This window comes from Zingiber officinale, chromosome 6B, assembly GCF_018446385.1.
Source record: "Zingiber officinale cultivar Zhangliang chromosome 6B, Zo_v1.1, whole genome shotgun sequence".
Taxonomy (NCBI): Eukaryota; Viridiplantae; Streptophyta; class Magnoliopsida; order Zingiberales; family Zingiberaceae; genus Zingiber; species Zingiber officinale.
In genome coordinates, this window is record NC_055996.1 from 52946747 (window position 1) to 52967817 (window position 21071).

The 21071-nt window shown below is 37.1% G+C and overlaps 1 protein-coding gene across 1 annotated transcript; it reads right to left on the bottom strand.

Moving 5' to 3' along the window:
• Window positions 1–52: 52 nt before the first annotated feature.
• On the bottom strand, window positions 53–7368 carry LOC121992440 (protein ALTERED PHOSPHATE STARVATION RESPONSE 1-like). The gene is made up of 5 exons (XM_042546819.1): window positions 5812–7368; window positions 5641–5718; window positions 5309–5523; window positions 4753–4976; window positions 53–906 (listed from the first exon to the last, which is right to left on the bottom strand). The coding sequence occupies exons 1-5, from the start codon at window positions 6806–6808 to the stop codon at window positions 243–245; spliced, it is 2178 nt and encodes a 725-aa protein (XP_042402753.1). The 5' UTR covers window positions 6809–7368; the 3' UTR covers window positions 53–242.
• Window positions 7369–21071: the final 13703 nt, after the last annotated feature.

Genomic DNA, 21071 nt, shown 5'->3' on the forward strand with positions numbered 1-21071 from the left:
TCGACCAACAAGTTTCATCTCAAAGATCGAAAAGAAAGTCACAATCTGATCATAAACCAAAGGCCACCAACAGTTCATCCCAAATTAGCAAAATCCTCAAACTTAGTAAAACCACATAAGAGCATCAGGCTGGCTGAACCAACAAAAGAATTTGCAGTTCCTCATTTACAACCATAGATTTTCGACATGCATAGCAAAAACATAGACTGATAAGCAATAATAATCATGTTACAGAGGAGAATCTAAAGCAGGTACCTCATCCCAGCATTTGAATAAGCAATGCACGCTATCTCGTTACTCTGCTTAACATCTTCGTAAACTTTCAGGGCGGCCTCTGAGAACTTTGTCAGCCTATCAAATACACATGTTAAACTTGTTTGCAAGCCATCCAAGTTTAAATGTCTTTTGCAACTAACTTCTCCCTTGCTATCGGGTTCTCCTATTTTTTCCGGTTCATCGGGTACTTTCCCTGCTTTATTATCTTCTACTTGATGCTCTAGTGCATCGTGAATAACCAACACAGTGCCCTTGATTGAGTCGAGAAGTTCTTCAGTAGGAATTGAGTTGAGCCCTGAAAGCCAGTCACTGAGAACTACAAATATCGGAGGAGAAATGGCTTGACGAGGTGGAAAAAGTGGCTTCTTCCTTCCCTTTCTGCGTTCCTGAGGTTGCAAAATACATTTTTGAAGCCAGCCATTGAGTGCTTCCACATAGGACTTATGAGCGTCGACCCAATTCGCAAAGCGAGAGCTGAAGTATTCAAGTTCACGTTCTAGGTGGACTAAAGCCTGCTTGTAAACTTCACTTTGTGTTGCAACTGCCGATGTCTTCGCATAGTAAGCTAATGATATTTTAATGAATTGAGTATGATGGCTCTCGAGCATTGCTTTCCACATTCTTATCAGCCTGAAACATACTGTTAGTTTTAAACTATGTGATTGCAAAATGACATGAAACAGAACAAAGATAGGTTTGGATATAGTGTATCAGTTGAGATTCTCTTCTATGTCATGTGTTAAGACCTATATCTAATTATCTCATAGGAGGTCTACTTGTAATGTTCCACAATATGGATAACATATATAAGATAGTGTAGCTACCTAGGGTTATTCTATGAGGAATAATTCCCTCGAACTAATATGGCATCAAAGCCATCATTCTTCCACGCAGTCTTTCTTCTGCACCAATTATTGGCAATATATCTCCCTCCAGGTCAGCCAAACACCTCTCTCTTTATCTCCTTGTTCTGGTTGTCATTCCCACACACCATCCCCAATTGCATCTCCTCCTAGCATTGTTGGCGCTGCATCTCTTCCACAAGCATTAGCACACCAGCACGTCACTTCCTAAGCTGTGACACTATTCGCATCTCTTCCACAGGCTCAGGTGCTACTGATCCTCATAGGCGATAATCGCCTACAATTCTTCCAAAGCCCTAACTTGACAGTCCAAAGCTTCTCCACTTGTCTCATCTCTTGTTCCATTACAGATCAAGCAACAAAACCATGTTCCCATCTCCACTTGGTCAGTGCACAAAGTTCCCATCTCAATAATGCTTCCTCCATATCCCATTGAATAACACCATCTCCAAGAAAGTCCTCTATGTCAAGCTCATCCTCATTGACAGCCCCATTGCCTTGGGTTGGATAACACCTCTAAGAAACCATGATAGTTAGAGAAGTAAAATGGAAAGACTATCCTTACCTACTAATTTTTTAGGTGAATCATTCCAAAATAACTTGCGAACCTAAATTAGATTCGACTAAAGCTCAAACAAAAATATTTTATTTCCAAGCATAGAGTTTACAATCAACTCACACGTCAATAATTTATTCAGTTCAGGTTCACCTCTAATCAACTAGAGATCCACTATCAACTAAGACCCGAAACTTGTTGTTCCCTAGTCAAATGCTCCTTACTAACCACCACATCATTTCATAATGATAATCCACAAGTCTACTCATAATATCTTATAGTTGTATCTTCCAATCTTCAAAGCCATTGATACTTGCACCTTTAAGTCCACCTCACTAGACCTTTAGTTCGGATGCACCAACCTTCCAAACTTGTTTCAAGTCATCCTTTGCCTTACTTTCTAGTTTTCTTCATTTTGATACTTTAAAGCCATCAAACCACCAACTAGTCCATGCTCCCAATGCTCCTCTACTAAAGTCCACCTCATTAGCAATTCCTCGGATGCACCAAGCCCTCTAAAGCTTAATCCATGCCATCTTTCATTGATTCGAAACCATCTCGTTCTAGATCTCTAAGCCATCGAGCATATATACTTGACCATATCAAATAATCTTCATCACAATTTATTGAGTCACAAACTTTCCAAGCTCCAAGTGTAGCCTGCCAAGCTCTTGGTTAAACTCGACAACTTGGGGCATTATAGCATCTAACAATCTCCCTATCCATCAATTCATGAGCTTTCCATACTCCATGTGTAACTTGCCAAACACTTTCACACTCGATGCATATATCATAAGATAAACCTAATTCAAACTCTTTGTCAACCATATCAAAACAACCAGGTTGAACTTGACCACCTGAAGCATTATTGCACCAACGCATCATACTAAACAAGACTAATAGTTCAGACCACTCAAGCCATGTAGGACCAAATTGTGGCGCAACTTCATGCCCTCTTGTGATAGTTTATTAATCCTAGACTGATGAGTATTTTCCAGTGTGATCTCTCATGTAACGAGGCTTAAACACAAGCTCAAGCATTGTATATGGGTGATATCTCTCAAGCTTATGACGTGATTGGTAGTCTGTTCCAATTATGCCAGAGTGACACTGAGATAACCTCCAACATAGGCCCTTTCAAACTATAGCCAACAATCTTAAAGACATATTCCTAATCACATCAGGTGTTTGAAACATGCAAGACTGCTTTGATAGAGTACTCATGGTTATGTCTCTTATTGAATACAACCTAAACTAAAACCAATGAGATCTCATATTCTGAGTGAAATCCTTCATTCCTCCTCTCTTTTACGTTTACATGCGGAGGTTGTGAGCCTCTATGACAGCTTCGCCATAGTCTGATCTTACTATAAACCATTCTGCTTTAGTTGTTGATCCATCCTTCGTAGGGGCAAGTAAGGGGAAGGGGGTTGAGAAGGTCAACAAAGGGGTAGAGGTGATTGGTCTGGAAATCAAAATAAATCCAAGTGTACCTACTGTAGCAAACTTGAACATGTCAAAGCCTTGTTATTCTCATCATGGATTCTCTATGCATGTGTGGCTCTGTCTGCTATTATGCCCATTGTTGTGGTGGTTCCTTAGCCCCCACAAGCTCCACTGTTACAAGTCTAATCAAGGAGTACTCTCGACTCATTTAGCTTTAAGCGATTGCCCATGGATCATCCCTGCATGCAACCTCTCTTGTTCATGGAGGTACACTATTTGCTTGCATGACCTATTGCTTTTGAATCATCCACTTGAATCCTAGATTCAGTGGCCTCTGAGCATATTTCTAGAAATGTGTTTTCCTTCTCTTTAGATCCATAGTTGTCTTGGTCATCATGCTCTTCAACATTTGAAGCTTATGGTTCCTAGTCTTTTGAGTCTTCAAACTTTTGAGTGCAAGTGATTTTGGTTAGGTAAACATATTACGTCATCTTTTTCCCCTAGTGTTTCTACACCCTTTGCTTTAGTTCATTCACGTACTTAGGCTCCCAGTCATGTCAACTTTACTTATGGTTTCAAATACTATGTAACCTTTATTGATGAAAATTGTTATTCCATAATGTTAATCTAAGAAGATTGTGTCATCTAATTGGTGACAAAAAAAAGATCCTTTTGGGATCATAGATTAGTATTAACACAAAATGATATAAATAAAGACACGTGCATTATTAATATAGACAAAGTCAGCACATGAGTTTTCATTTTGTTTTGCTGTTACTATAGTGTATATAGTGAAAGTCATCTATTAATGGAAACAAGAAATTACGTGGGGTCCAATAATCTTATTAAACGAACCAAAAGGATTGAAAGAGATAAAAAAAATATTTGCATCTTCTCCTAGCACGAAAATGAAGAGAACCTTTTTTTGTTATACCATTGGGGGTGCCAGAGAGAGTTTAAAACTCTTCACCAACTCCTCTTCTTCACTACTCATGTGGAGCCCAAATTGGTCGTTGTTGTGGCAAAGGTGGCATATTCACCAAGATTTCACATTAGGACATATCTTTAAAACTATTTTCATGATAAAAAATTGAATATTTTTTTTGGTATAGCATTGTAGGAATTAATTTGACACAAGCAGCTCGAGTTAAAATTTGCTTTCTAATAAAAAGTCTTGATCAAAGTGCCCAGCAAGATGACTCGCTAAAGCAAAATCTGCTCACATTATACCTTTATTATTTAGCTGCAATTAAACCATATTATGCAAGCACCACAAATTTATATCTAACCCTTATTAAATCATATTAAGTAAAAAACCTCAAGTTTCAATCAAGCACCTCAGTTCTTGATTTCATTATCTAGATTTGTCTTGACTTAATTCCTTGATTTTAATTTAATCTATTTTTACTCACTTAATCTCACTTCAAGATCCACATAACATATCCGTCTCCTATGGTGATTTCCTACTGGATCCAAGATACAAGTTAAGAAGATTGGTCCAAGCCATTGTTGCAATAAACAAATAAAAGAAGCATGATGATATAGTTAAGCCAGTTTTTCACAGCATAATCATATTTAGTGTACTAAAATGAATTTTTTTTAGAAACATACCCTTGTACAAGCTCCATCAGTTGTGGATGTAATTCTTCATCTCGCATTTTCTCAATTCTTTTTGAAATTGAATCGACTGAATGAATGGCCACCCTCGATCGAGAGTGCAGGTCCTTGACAACAGTTCTGGTTTTGTCGATTAGTTTTGTGCTTAAGTCTCTGGCAATTTGATGCCTTAGTTGGTTACACTTCTGATCATACACCCGCCTGATACGTTCACTAGCCTAAAATAATAGGAAAGACTCCTGATTAAGCAAAAAGAGTAGCAGCAGTGAATAATATTGGATACTCAATAATTAATAGGTATACTTGGTGAAACATTGAATCATGTAAATTAGGTCGTTATGACTTCCCTTCTTAGCAACAAACTCGTGAAAAATAACCAAATAGTCATCATGTTAATAGATTTAGACATTTTAATGTTGGTTGTATAGACCTACATCCTCAACCTTTTTCATAGAAACCTGGGTATGAAAATAACCAAGTAAACAAGTGCCGATCAATTAATCTTGTAATTTCAATTCAAAATTGTGCCATGTAGAATTCATTAGATTACCTTGATTTCATCATATAGTTTTCGCTCCCATGCATATAGCCTTTCGAGTGTGGATGAGTGACTTCCTGAGATCATAGAAAACTCATCAACAAAATCACTACCGGTGTCTTCAGCATCATCATTTGTAGCTTTTGCAAGAGGACTTTTGGATGATGATGAGAGAGAGGAGATGGAACGGTTCCAAGTGATGATTTTCACAGCATTCTGGTTAGAACCTAAGTAACCCATCAAGTTTGAAGCAATATGGTAAACTATCAGTAAAGTGGATGCTAGGATAGGTATAAGAATAGCAAACAATGCTAAATTGTATTAATATATTAGTTATTTCTTACCTCCCTGCTTCTGGGAAGTTTCTCCTGTACAACAAACCTGGTTTAATATCACCAAAACTTGGTAAGCATGAGGTCTACCTGTGGAACCAGGAATTTCATGAAGACAACAAGAGATATTAGGAATGCAGTAAAAATAATCGAAAACAAGTTACACAGAATTTATAGTTTCACCTATTGTCTCAGTAGAGATGCCAAGCCTGATCTTCTTCGTCTCAAGCATCCTTGAAACCTCATCACCAGCTTCAGCAGCACGAAGAAATCGGTTCTCAATGTCCCTCATACTGGACACAAAATCTTTAGCTCGATGTGTAATGAACTCAGAAAAGTCCTCCCTTTCTGGGCATAGTTCTTTAGGCAGAGTTGCATTCTTTACAGTTGACCCACGTGGATCAGATCCAGCAATCGTAGCTATAGCATCAACTGACCCACTGAAAGCAGTGGAAGCAGACCTCGTTCCTCTATCCTTATGACTCTTTTCCTCTATCAATCCTGTGGACTGGGGTTCTTGATTTGTTATCTCCAAGTAAGATTTGTCCATCGTCTTCTTTTTGTAGATATCAAGTCCCTCTTCTTTGAAAGGAATGACTTCTTCCACCTCCTTTATCTGTCTCAAACCTATCATCCTATTAACTTCCAAGCTCTGATGGGATTCTGCAGTTGGCGCACTGACTTTGCCAGTGACCCCTGCAGGACCAAAGAAATCCCATGATGAATAGATATCAAGAGGCGGTGGCGGTGGAGGTGGGAGGGGGAAAGTAAGAGAATCTTCTTCGGAAAAATGAGTTGCTGATTGATGATCAAGTGTCACACTTACGGAAGAGACCCCTGTTGCCCTCATATAGCTCATATTGGCAGCTGTAGGCGTCAATGGACTTGCACTTAATGGGGAACCAACACACTCTACAAGCCCTGAAGGCGATGGTGATGCATACGAGGAATGAGATGGAGATTTCTCGACTTCAGAAGTAGACAGTGATGATTCGAGCAAAAGGTCGGCCTCTGCAAACTTCCTGAGGCCAGCCCCAACACTGCGAAGAGATTGGATGTACGAGAGGTGGGCTGCCGATAGAGCATACCTTGAATCAATGGCCAGCTTTGTGTGTTCTATGCGATCTTTGCAGAGAAGCAAAACGCCATTTTTAGATGGTTTGGATGCAGAAGTACCCATCTGGCTTTGAGATCCACAAAAGCGATGAAGGAAACAAAACCCTACTCAGATAAAACCCCTTGCGTTTCTCATCCACACTTCTAATCTCAAATTAAGAGCAAAAATTCTTTCCGTTAACAGCAAAATCCAACCCTAGCACGCGACTTCCCAGCCACAAATAGTAGCTTTTTTGTTGCAAAAAATCCGCATTGCTCGAATTAGCAAAGAGACTATGCGCAAGAACGAACCTTTCAGCCGTACGCACCGAGCCCAAGTAAAATGCACTCTCCTGCGCAAGTTCTTGCCTCAATCGTCACTCTCCCCTCGCCAAATTCCGGCCTTTCCTCCCAAAATCTCGACTTGGCATGAGGACCCGGCGTTGCGCTACGAAACAGGACCTCTGGTGGCTGAGTGATCTCGCTGGAGCTGGTGCTTTGGACGGAAGCCTGCTCAAGTTCATCAGCAACACCTCGACTCTCCTTTCCTCTTCGCACTGTGCACGAGGAGGAAGAGGACGAGGTGGTACGCCGCTCGGCTGACGTGTGAGATTGAGAGAGAGAACGGGGAAATGAGAAAAGTCGAGAATTCTCACAGGCAGGAAAGAGAAAGACATGGCTTCGTGTCACGTGAAGTCCAAACGCAGAAAATTTTATTATTATTTAATTCTTTTTAGTTATTATTATTATTATTTTATTTTATTTTTTCCACCATCAGACGTCCTTTAAGATACATAAATATTATTCTAAAATATTAAATAAATATAGCGTACGAGGTCTAAATATAAATCGGTAGTTTATAGGTGCACTTAGGTTTAAATGATCGATGAAAAAATGTACTATATTTTAATAATTATCAAATTAGGCACTTAAAAAATTTTACACTTTCTATTTATCCCTTCGCCATTTTATTTTTCTCTTTTCTCTTTCATTTACATATAATTTCTTTTCACTTTTCTTTCTTAAATTCAAACAATCTCTCTTCTCTTTCCTCCTCTGTCTTCTCAGTAGGATACACGCATGCAAGCATAATGGGATGAGGATTGAGCGTATTTCTTTCGATAATATTCTAACACCCTCGGAGAAATCAAAATATGCAATGGATAGCACCGTTGAATTCATTGTAGTCTCAGAAATACATAAAACTTGAAATGACCAATCTGGGATATCTAAGTTCATTAGTGAGTTAAACTCCTCAGATTGAATCGATTTCAGATCCTGTAGATTTCTAAGGTTACAAAGAGTCCACAGTGTTGTCCATTGCATTTTCGACGTCTTTGGATGTATTGAAATGTTATTAGAAAAAATCAACTAAAATATAAACTCATTCCTATCAAGCCCGCGTTGGGCCTGGTATAAAATTATATCAGACCATAGAGTTATGATTTAGTTGATTCTTTCGATAATATTTTAACACCTCGAAAGAATGCAAATATGCAATGGACGACACTGTTGGTATAACGTCCCTAGTTTTTTCCTTTGTTTTTTTTTTTCAATTCATAAATGTAACCGCGGACGTCACTTGCTCATACTTCCATAGTGGTTTCTTAGTTCAAATCAAATTATATAGACGGTTTGGAAAATAACATAGGTAAATGCGAAAATTAAACTGGAAGGTCTTCGGATTGTACTGACATTATTCCGAGCTAGCTCACTGGTCAACGTCTCTTGTCTCATTTGTTCCATTGTATGAAAAAGAAAAGTAAAAGTCTATAAGTCGAGAGACTGAGCGATATTCAAAATCATGTCATGCAACAGTTAGTGCATATAATCTAGTGTACTAAAGAATATCACGTTCTAGGTAACTAGGGACCTTCCTATTAACATACCACGAACGTACGCATAAGCATCGACATAAGTATGAGGGCATAAAGCATACGAGCAGACATAATCATGAACATATACATCAACATAACGTAAGCATAAATATAAGCATACAAGCAGACATAACCATGAGCATGTATATAAACATAAACATAAGCATACGAATAAACATAATCATGAACATGTACATAAGCATAACATAAGCATAAACATAAACATACGAACATACATAATCATGAGCATGTATATAAGCATAACATAAGCATATGAACAACTATAATCATGAGCATGTACATAAGCATAAACATAAGCATACGAATAGACATAATCATGAGCATATACATAACCATAACATAAGCATAATTTTTCATAAATCTTTTTAAGTAAGGATCGCATCATATAGTCGATTGATCAATCTCAGCTGTAAAACCATGATACTAGACGGTAGGACATCAGCAACCACTTTTCCGTTACTGTATCTTGGTCTATAATTGGCAGGGTCTCCAGCAACCCTTTTGTCACTGAGTCATGGCTTATGGAAATCTGGTGTTAGATTCCCTCTGGGGCCTTGACCCATAAACGGGGTCCCTTGGGGCCTTCTTCCCCATAGTATTCCCATAAATCATTATCATAATCATTTCGTCACAGCCAACTTACCTGATATTAGGCTCCCTTTAGGGCCTTATCCTGTAAACAGGGTCCCTCTGAGGCTTTTTCCCTGACGGTATCCTCATTCAATTTTTATCATTATCATTACCACTTTGTTACAGTCAACCTACCCGATATTGGGCTCCCTTTGTGGCCTTGTCCCGTAAATGGGGTCCCTTTAGGGGCTTTTCTCTCACGATATCCTTATTAAATCTTTATCATTATCTTATCACTTTAAGGTATCAAAATCATATATACGAAGAACATGAATATAAACTTGTGTGCAAATTCATAACTTAAGCTTAAGCATAAACTTGTATATCAACATAGCATGAGCAGACATAGCAACTTAGACATGGCATAATCGTAAATCTAAACATAAGCATGCAAATTCATATCATACCTATAGCGTACTAAACTATCATGATGTGAAGCAAGGGGCACAAGCATATTAAGCAAATTCCAAAACTTAGAAGTTCTAAGAGCTAACATGATATCATCTAGTATTAAATGAGCAGAAGAGCATAGGAGTCTATAAAATTTGAACCTTTCAAATGGTGGTTACTAACATGGTATCATCTACTAAAACTAAGGGCATAAGATCCTATAAAAATCCGAAACCTACAAGTTTATAGGAGCTAACATGGTATCATTTTCTTAATATATACTTACAAACCAAAAATCGAAACTCATTTAAGATACCTAAACATACATGAACGTGAGGAACTAAAATAAAATATGATGTAAGAAAAACATGAAACAATGGTAGAACAACCATGATGAACAAACCCTTAAAAATAGGATTTAAAACTACTCCTATCATATCCGAGACTATAGGACCGTTGGCCGGCTAGAAGAGGGGGTTGAATAGCCCTGCACAAAATCAAAACAAACCCTACTCGGACTTAAAAGAACACTTGCATAAAATAATTAAATGAACTAAAAAGAAAACCAAGACTCAGAGTATTTACTTGGTTACAACCGAGGACGTTGTTAATCCAAGGAATAGAGTACCACTAAATTCTCTTTCAGACGGAGAAGCCTCTTTACAGCAGTGTAAGTACAGAAAATGAGAAGCTAAACTAGAAAGGAAAGTGCACAAGTGTTGTTTCAGTAATTACTTGTTCTATTTAGCTTCTTGGACCAAGGCTATATTTATAGCCTTGGTCAGGGCGCCTGGAAGGGTTCCAGATGTTTGGAAAAGGATAAAACTTTATCCCCTTGGCAATGGATCATGGCCAAATGTGATCCGGATAAAAGTCCATTCCGAGCGCCCGAAAGGGTTCCAGGCGCCCGGACCAGGAAAGTCAACCACGTTGACTTTTTCTAATCTAGGTCTTCCGCTCCGGCTTCTCGTACCTCAGAATCATCTCATGCTTTCTCCTCGTTCACCAGCATACACTTCCGCAGCTTCGTCCCTCGAATGCACTGAACCCGTCGGCTCTCTCCCGTGCCGACCTTCTCGCTAGCTGCGTCTTTTGCTCTCCGAGCAATCTTCCGCTCTAGCTTCTCGTCCCTTGAAAACATCACACGTTCCCTTCTCGTTCGTCGGTGTACTCATCCGCAACACCTCGTCCCTCAGACGCACCGAGCCCGTCGGCTCTCTCCCGTGCCGTTCTTCTCGCTGGTTGCGTCTTTTGCTCGACTTCCTGTGCTTCTAAGTTCCTACACACTTAAACACAGGGTTAAACACAACAGAACCTAACCTAACTTAGTTGATCACATCAAAATCACCTTGGGGTTCCAACAATCTCCTCATTTTTGATGTGAGCAACCCAAGTTAAGATAGGGTAAACAACTATAATGTTATAACAATAAATTTTACAATAAAGTGTAAAAAGTGACAAAAATTTTAAGCTACCTCCCCCTAGACTTAATTCTCCCTTCTCCAACTTAATTCTCCCTTCTCCACCTTTGATCACATAAAAAATGGGGTACCATAAAATCTAAGGGTGACTTTTATAAAACTCTGATTTTCAAATAATTTTAAAAAATTTATCAGGATTGAAAATAATTTTGATAGCACTAACAATGTAATAATTTTAGAAAAAAATTCTAAGTAGAAAATTTGGAAAACAATCAATAATTTCATCAGTTAAATAAATTTTCAAAAACTTAATTTTGTAGAAATTTTTGTAAACTGAAGTTGATACCAAAAAAAAAACTTTAAAAATCTTTTTTAGTAAAGATTTTCTAAACTAAGGATATTGTAAAATATTTAAATAACTATTAAAGTATTATTTTGTAATTAAATACTTTATCAGTTAGTCAATTAAATATTTTATTTCAATACTTGACTTCTAGGCTGTGGCGACGTACTAGGCCTTCTTGGTTATTGGAGCAACAACCACTTTCTAGACAAAGCCTCATAAGGAAATTAAACGTCTAATGTATTCTTTGAAAGCCCTAAGTCGAATTAAACTTTTAATTAAGACAAGACTTTGGAACCCAATATAGATTCCTTCCAACAGGGTTAACTAGAAATTTCTTTGGTATATATTTTTGAGGAATTTTCCTAATTTGTCTTTCGTGTTATTTAAAATACCAGTTCAAATTATATCTTCTAATACTTGTACTATATGTACATGTATGATTTTTCAAGTTTTTTTATTTCTTTTTATAAATTGTCATTTTCTAGCTTTAATTTATCAAAATCTTTTAATGAACAAGATTTTACTAAAATTAATTTTAGCTCTTTAATTTATTTTTCTAATTTACAACAATCTTTAGTTAGTAATTTAACAAATTTAAATAACCTATCAGGTGGGAGAGATCGTACCTGACTTACCTTATCGATCTCGTTGTCCGTAGCTCCCCTTGAACTGCTTTCTTCTGATATAGCTCCCCCTTCATCGGTGCTCTCGATACTCATTTCGGACGAGCTTTCTTCGTGTTCGTCTTTTGGTAGGTACTCGGCTATTAGAGCTATTCCGGCGATTTCCTCGATTTCAGATTCTTCTGATGACTTGGTGTCCATCGAGGAGTTGGATTTAGCTTCTTTTGGTTCTTCATGAAGCTTCAAGAACTTTTCCTAAAGTTCTTTTGCACTTTGGTATTCATCGATTTTATCGAGATCTTCAACCAGTAGTACACTTAAAAGATGAAATTCAACCTTACCATTTGTCGTAAAATTGTCACGCTGCTTTTTGGTCCAGTGGTGTTTTTCAATTTCTTCTCCATTCATATTCTTCAGTGCTTCATAACCATATTTCATTATTAATAAAATATTAAAATATGTTTTAAGAAATACCTCCATTCGTCGCTTCCAAAATGTGAACTCCCCCTCAAACATTGGTGGGTAGATGTTAGCTCCGGTCATCTCGTTGCTTCAGTCGACGAGTAGTCCTTCTGAGACATCCTGGCTCTGATACCACTTGTAAGATCATTGGCCGGCTAGAAGGGGGAGTTGAATAGTCCTGCACAAAATCAAAACAAACCATTCTCGGACTTAAAAGAACACTTGCATAAAATAATTAAATGAACTAAAAAGAACACTAAGGCTCAGAGGATTACTTGGTTACAACCGAGGACGTTGTTAATACAAGGAATAGAGTAGCACTAAATTCTCTTCAGGCGGAGAAACCTCTTTATAGCAGTGTAAGCACAAAAAATGAGAAGCTAAACTAGAAAGGAAAGCGCACAAGTGTTGTTTCAGTAATTGCTTATTCTATTTAGCTTCTTGGACCAAAGCTATATTTATAGACTTAGTCGGGGCGCCTGGAAGGGTTCCAGGCACCTGGAAGGGGATAAAACTTTATCCCCTTCGTAACGGATCACAGTCAAATGTGATCCGGATAAAAGTCCATTTCGAGCTCTCGGAAGGGTTCCGAACGCCCGGAGTCCGGGCACCCAGACCAGGAAAGTCAACCAAGTTGACTTTTTCCAGTCCGGGCCTTCCGCTCCGGCTACGCACACTTGGATGATTTCGGCCATCCAGAATAGGGCTCACCCGAACCCAACTTCTGTCCTTCTCCTCGAGCAAGCTTTCACTCTGGCTTCTCGTACCTCGGAATTATTGCATGCTTCCTTCTCGTCTGCCAGCGTACTCTTCCGCAGCTTCGTCCCTCAGACGCATTGAGCCCGTCGGCTCTCTCCCGTGTTGACCTTCTCTCTAGCTACGTCTTTTTCTCCCCGAACAATCTTCCGCTCCAGCTTCTCGTCCCTCGAAAACATCACACGTTCCCTTCTTGTCCGTCGGTGTACTCTTCCGAAACACCTGGTCCCTCAGACGCACCGAGCTCGTCGGCTCTCTCCTGTACCATCCTTCTCGCTAGTTGCGTCTTTTGCTTGACTTCCTGTGCTCCTAAGTTCCTGCACACTTAGACATAGGGTTAAACACAACAGGACCTAACATAACTTAGTTGATCACATCAAAACTACCTTAGGGTTCCAAGAGAGACTTACAAGGTCTATAACATAATTTGAACATGCAAAAATCTCTAGTTTCTAATGGAAAACAAATAGAAGAACATGAAGCAATTATAGGGCAATATCATGATGAATAAACTCCTAAAAATAGTGATTAAAACCAAATCTATATAATCCGCAACTTACTAGGCCTACAAATCCATGTGAGCATGAAAAGATCCCTACCTTCTAAGGGTAAACCAATATCAAAATATGTGAAAACCCCTCCTATAAATCTAAAATCCTCAAGCTTTATATTTCGAATTGAGCATAAAAAGGGTCTTCTATCTTCCAAGAAAAATAACTAGAAGCATGAAACAAATATGAAATGCAACATCAAACTATATAACTTCTAAAATAGAATTTTAATCTACTCCTATAATTCTGAATTTTACAAGTTTTACAATTCAAGTTGAGTATCATATGGTCTTCTATCCTCTAAAGAAAAACAACTAGAAGCATGGAACAAACATGAAGTGCAACATCAAACTATATAACTTCTAAAACAGAATTTTAGAACTACCCTTATGGATCTGAAACCTGCAAGTTCTAAATGTAATGGGAACATAAATAGTTCTCTAGCTTCCATGTAGAGGTGAGGAAGGAACCTAAATCATGGTATCATCTTCTTAAAAACACAAAAGAACATAGGATTCCATAAACATCCGAAACTTACAAGTCCTAAGATCTATTAGAAGCATAAACACTTTTCAAATTTCCAAATAGAGATGGAGAAGGAACCTAAACCATGGCATCAACTTCTTAAAACTGAAAAGAACATAGACATCTATAGAATCTGGAATCCTTCATTTATACAAACCTTTAAAAGCTTAAGGAAAGAACTTAAACTAAAGCATCACACATCAATTTATGGTACTCGAAGTTCACAAGGCTATAGAAACTAACTAGAGCATTACAAGTTAAGAAATATGTCTTAAGTACTTAGCTATTAACTCCTTGTCTTCCCTTGAAGTTCTAGCACCGGTGGAGAAATAAAGGGAGAGGGAAATCTTCTTAGGTCGGCGGCAACATCCAAAGGGAGGCTTTTAAAGGTAAGGTTTAAATAAGAGAGGGAACTTAGAACTTGGCCTCAATTTCTAATTCCTATAAATTTTATAAATACTAAGTCCTATATATTATTTTTATAAAACTTAATACTAAGTCTAAATAGAAAACTTAATCTTATATTTTCTTATTTAATTTTATATATGCTTTGTAATTTATATTATACATTTTATATTATGTAATATATTATTTTATTTCTATATTAATTAGATAAATAATCTCTAAAATTTATACATACTAAGTTTTATCCATTTATAAATACTAAGTCCTATAATTCCTATATACTAAATTTTATCCATTTATAATTCACATATTATAGTTTCTTAATTATCATATACATTACATTAAATTATACTATATAATTTATATTATATATATAATATATATTATTTATATTTCATTTCCATATTGATTAGATGGATAATTTATACACATAAATTATATAAATACTAAGTCTTTATATATTTGTATCTTACTATTTTCTTAATATAATTCACTATTCCAAATTTACTAATTGTAAGATAACTTAATTAATTAGGTCTATTTATATAAATAAATTTTTAATTAAATCAAATTAATAATTACAATTAACCCAATAAATATCTTTAATTAAATAAATTCAAAATCAAATTAAATTATAATTAATCTAATAAATTTCTTTAATTAAATAAATCCAAATTCTAATTAAATTATAATTTAATCCAATGACTCTCCTTAATTAAATAAGTGGTTTTAAACACTACAGTTGGACTCCTTGCAATTTTAAAAATCTACAAGACAAATGGGTACAATCTGAGGTCTCCAGGTCATCAATAAATTTCGGTCAAAACTCAACTGATCAACTTAAACAAGTCTGATTGGATCAATTTCATATCCTATGAATTTCTGAGATTGTAAGGAGTCTAATAGTGTCCTCCATTATTTATTTCAACTTCTTCAAAGGTGTTAAAATATTATCAGAAAAATCATCTTAACGTGGGTCTAATATGAATCATGAATCCCACGTTAGGCCGGATTTATCTCACGATGAAGATTGTCTTTTAAGTAATTCTTATTCTCTTTTAAATTTAGTTAAAATTATTATATCATATTTTATCAACTTTAGCTACTCAATATATGCTTTATAGTTTGCCTCAAGAAATATGTCTTACGGTTAGAGACACTTTCCTCAGCTTAACTATTGTTAAGCTAGATTGTTTAGCTATTCAATACTTGTATGGTAGCTCTATCAGTAAAAGAGAATGATGCTGCTATTGAAGCTAATTGTTATCCATGATAAAGAAAAAGTTGGAAACAATTTTCATTAGTTGAAAACTAAAAATGCACTGAATAAAAATTCAATTATGTACTTGTCAGAAAATATGAAAATTTTACCCATTTGATGTTAACTACAACCAATCAAGAAATCAGTTATTTGTTTCTGTTTTCCATGAGATAAAATATCACAGTAAACTTTCAAGAAGAAAATTTATTTTGAATAGCTTAACAATTATTTAATTCAAAATAAGTGAATATAATGTCGCAGAGATTTCACATATAATTCTCATTCATACTAGGTCTCCGGAGTTATGATTTAGTTGATTCTTTAAGCAATATTTTAACACTTTCGGGAAAAGAGAGAAATATATAATAAAAAGTACCATTTGACTCTCTACGATCTAAGAAATTTATAAGACCTAAAATTGATCAAATCTGAAATTTCTAAGTCTATAGTGAGTTTTGATCTCTTAAGAGTAATTTTTTTAATAAAAATTTAAATTTTTAATTGATTGTTATATTATAAAAATCGATTAAGGACCTTATTATATTAATAAATAATATTCTGAATCAATTGTTATATTGTAAGAATTGGATATGAAATATACGATTTAATAATTTTAAAACTTAGTACCTGATTTAAACATTCTCCAATTTCAACTACATGTTCGGTAATTTATCGTTTAAAAATATTAAACCTAGGTGGATTTTAAAAATATTAATTGGTGGACCCTTTTGCACCTCGTTGGATTTTAAAAATATTAATTGGCGGACCTTTTGCAACACATTAATGAAGTTAATCTTTTAATCTAAAAAATGGATTTCTGCTCGAGAGTTTTAAAGGTTCAGACTTGTTAAAATGCTCTTAAAATTTTAGCATAAAATATGCAAGCTGTATAAATCATTTTGCCATTTAATATTTCATCAAAAATAAACTTCCTAAATTGAACATTTTAGAATAAAAGGATACAAATCCCTAATAAAGGTCTATTATAACCAACCTACTTTGCAAGAGGTCAATTCCAAAATTCAAACTCATAACCTCTACCTCATATAAGGACCTATTGTTAGGTCAAGATTCCCCTTCCAACATTTTGGAAGGCTAAAGATAAAAAATTCGAAACAATTCACATTGCAAGTCAATTTGTAGCCTTCAAAATCAACCAATCGAGTTTTTTTTAGATACGGAGGGGCGTTTGGTATATATTTAATAATAGGAATGGTCATGAATTTTAATTGAGGGGTTAATGATAATAAGAATGATTATTGGATTGATGATGCTTACTATAGATACTTGAATAGATATTATTTTTAATTTTCTCAGGGTGATTTGATGGTTGAGATATGAGGTGTTTCATATAAAGTCTTGAGGTCAAAACTCCATATGAGCACATCACAAGCAAACTAAAACCCATACTTATCCAAACTGAACAATAACTCAACCTTCACTAATCTTTACAAATTACTTGAGTAGCCTTGTACTTATTCTTACCAATAAACTCATACTTATCCAACATCTCAAGAACTTGTCGTATTTTTGAGGATTTACCTTGAACCCAAGATGACATTGACTCAAGGTGTGAGCTAACAGTTTGCATAAATCCCTCAACCCGATCACTAAGTAACTTGAAGTTAGAATCGACATTTTACACAACCGAAGTCTTTGCCCTCTTCAAAACATTTTGAACTTTGTTAATGCTTGATTTCTTTTTCTCCTTAGAGTGAGATGCCCTTGATATAACAGAAGATTGTTGATTTTGTAGGATCATAGCACACGTGAGAGGAGGGGGGGGGGGGGGGGGGGGGGATGGTTTTAAAAAGTTATCTTTTTTTTTTTATTTTGAAAATAAGTATGCAACATAAATCAAACATAAACTAAAAAAATAAGAGCACAATAACTCGGTCGATTACTTGGATCAGAGCCTTCGGAGACTCCTATTGGTGCAACAAGGACGTTTTAAAAAGTTATCTTTTTTTCGGTTTTGAAAATGAGTACGCAACAAAAATAAGACATAAACAAAAAAAACAAGAGCACAATAACTCGGTCGATTACTTGGATCAGAGCCTTCGGAGACTCCTGTTGGTGCAACAAGGCCAGCAAGAAAGGGGTGAATTGCCTACAAACCCCTTCTTGTTCATTTGATTTTATTAGTAGTACAATAAAAATAACAATAATAAAAGAAATAACAACTTAAAGAGGGTAGGTAAAAGGCCAGAATTTTACTTGGTTACAACCTAGGTGGTTGTTAATCCAAGGTGTTGAAAAGCACTAGAAGATCTCCTTCGTTGAAGGCGGAAAACCCTTTTACGCACGTTGGCAGCTTAGAAATGACTAGGAAAGTTAATACAGAAGTTGTTGAATATTTCCTAGGTCTGAGGGTTATTTTATAGCCCCTGAAAAATATTATCCGTAGTTTGAAGGCGCCTTCAAGGTGATCCAAAGTGCCTTCCATTAGATAAATTCTATCTCCCGAGGAAAAAACTTTATCCTCGGGTAATGGCTATGGATGGTGCCTTCAATGGCCGGAAGACGTCTTTGTACTGTTCATCGAAGGTGTCTTCCAAGTGACAGATCAACCCCTTAGTAACTAATCTCTTCACTTAGGTGATTCTCTGGCTAACCAGAGTTGAGCTCACCCGAACCCATCCCTGACCTTCTCCTCAAGTAGACTTCCTCCCCTTCTTCTCGTCTCTCGAACGCCCACACGTCCTTCTCGTCTACCGATGTACTCTTCCACAGCATCTCGTTCTTTGGATGCACTGTGGAAGGTGCCTTCTAAGTGGAAGATCAACCCTTTAGTAGTTGATCTCTTCACTTGGGTGATTCTCTGGCTAATCAGAGTTGAGCTCACCCGAATCCAACTTGGACCTTCTCTTGAGCAGACTTCCTTCCTTGATTCTCGTCCCTCAAACATCGTGCACGTCATTCTCGTCCATCGGTGTACTCTTCCGCAGCATCTCGCCCTTCGAATGCACCGAGCCCGTCGACTCCCTTCCCATGCCATCCTTCTCGCTAGCTTCGGCTTCCGCTTGATTTCTTGTGTTTCTAAGCTCCTGCATACTTAGACATAAGGATCAAATACAACATGACCTAACTTAATTTGGTTGACCACATCAAAAGTACCATAGGGTACTTACAACTCCTACTCCAAGATCGAGGTCCCGTGGACCTATTAATGGGTAATCCACTAATGACTTCTTTCGGGATCGTCGGAAGAGGGAATTGAGTACAATAAAAATAAGGATAAGTATAACAAGCTACACTTTCCTTTGAGCAGTAATTAAGTATAGAAACAAACTTTCGTTACCCAACACTTTCGAAGATAGTTAGATTGAGCTTGGTGTTGGGTGGCTCCTCAGTAGTAGTCGGTAGTAGCAGCGTCGTAGCAAAGCAAGAGGACGAAGTCGGATCAGCCGAAATCTCAAATGATCTCGTGTAGAAGTTATGTATTGAAGGTTGGCTGAAGCTCTCTTTTATAGAGTTTTGAAGGCGCCTTCCATAACACTGGAGGCACCTTCAACCCTCAAGGTTTTATCCTTACAAACTGCTCCTTATCGTCAACGAAGCCCTCTATCTTATCCAACCAAAGGCACCTTCAAGGCTTTCCAAGGTGCCTTCCAATGTTTGCCCGAGGCACCTTCCTTCGCATGGAAGGCATCTCCGCACCCTTCCGCGCAAACTCTTCGACTGAGCATCCGAGGTGCCTCAGCAGCACCGAAGGCACCTTGAGCACTGTTCATCAAGGTTGATTTTACTTTCTAACTCCTGAAAAAATATGTTTGTCCAAAAGCAAAGTATAACCTGCAAAACAAGGTTAGCATAATTATAAAACATCAGTATTAATTAGACTCTGTCTTCCCAAAATTAGGATCTAGTCACTGTCTCAATTTAGGTTTCCAAAATAGATCTAAATTGAACTTGTACCTAAAGTCCCTAATTGGGACTCATCCTCACTGAAACACTCTCCTTCAGTGCTTATCTCCACTTATGCCAAACATCTGGTCCTTCAGTCCTGTTTAGTCTTTCTCTAGTCTTGCTTAGTATCCGACTAAGCTGATCTACTAAGACTTACCTGCAACACTGATTTAACATAATAAATATAAAACAGTAAAGAAAAATAGTGTTAACATTATTAATAATGCGTTGTTCCAGTCGATCACACATGCTTGGAGTTTACTCCTCCAAGACTTTTCATTGCCTAGGGTTACCTCCCCCTAGGGTTGCCCAACTTCACTCACTAGGATTTCTATTGTTTGGCTTCACTCAACAACACTTCCACCACCTAGCTTCACTCACCAGGGACTGGTTTCACTCACTAGGACTTCCACTATCTAACTTCACTCACTAGGACCCAGCTTCACTCACCGAGACTTTCACTACCTAACTTCACTCACTAGGGTCTGACATCACTCACCAGGACTTCCACTACCTGGCTTCACTCACTATGGCCCAACTGTTGGTGCAGCGAGGCCGACAAGAGGGGTGAATTGCCTCCACAATAAAAATACTCTCCTCGTTTCTTTCAACTCAAAAAATGAAATAATAATAAAGAAATAAAATAACAGAAATAAGGAGGAGACAGAGAATTTAACTTTTTACAACCTACGGGGTTGTTAATCCAAGGCAATGAAAAAGCTCAGAAAGATCTCCTTCTCTGAAGGTGGAGAAACCTTTTACACACTGAAAGCTCTAAACTATTGCTAGGAATTGAATACTGAGTTGATTAATTAATTTCCTACCTCTAGGGACCTTTATATAGCTCCTGAAAATCTTATCCCGAGTGTTGAAGGCGCCTCCAAGAGGGTTGAGGGCGCCTTCAAGCAGTTTGACCGGATAAAGCTCCATCTGGTTGAAAACGGTCATGAAGATTGGGTCTGAGGCACCTCCAATGCCCTTGAAGGCGCCTCGGAATGGTCTGAGGCGCCTTCAAGGTGATGGAGGTGCCTTCAATGTTGAGGGCACCCTCAATGATGTTGAGGGCACCTTCAACCTGCATGGTATAAATACTGCCTTCAGCCTGCATGGTATAAATAACTTCCAGCTTCTTTTTTTTCTCTTCTTTCGAAGCTCCGATCTCTTGGGTGAT

Excerpts from the sequence above, each read along its gene's own strand:
- LOC121992440 (XM_042546819.1), bottom strand. The coding sequence starts at position 6,808 with ATGGGTACTTCTGCATCCAAACCATCTAAAAATGGCGTTTTGCTTCTC. Across the intron at positions 5,719-5,811 it reads CATCTCTACTGAGACAATAG|GTAGACCTCATGCTTACCAA; the intron begins GTGAAACTATAA and ends CTGGTTCCACAG. Across the intron at positions 907-4,752 it reads CTGATGGAGCTTGTACAAGG|GCTGATAAGAATGTGGAAAG; the intron begins GTATGTTTCTAA and ends AGTATGTTTCAG.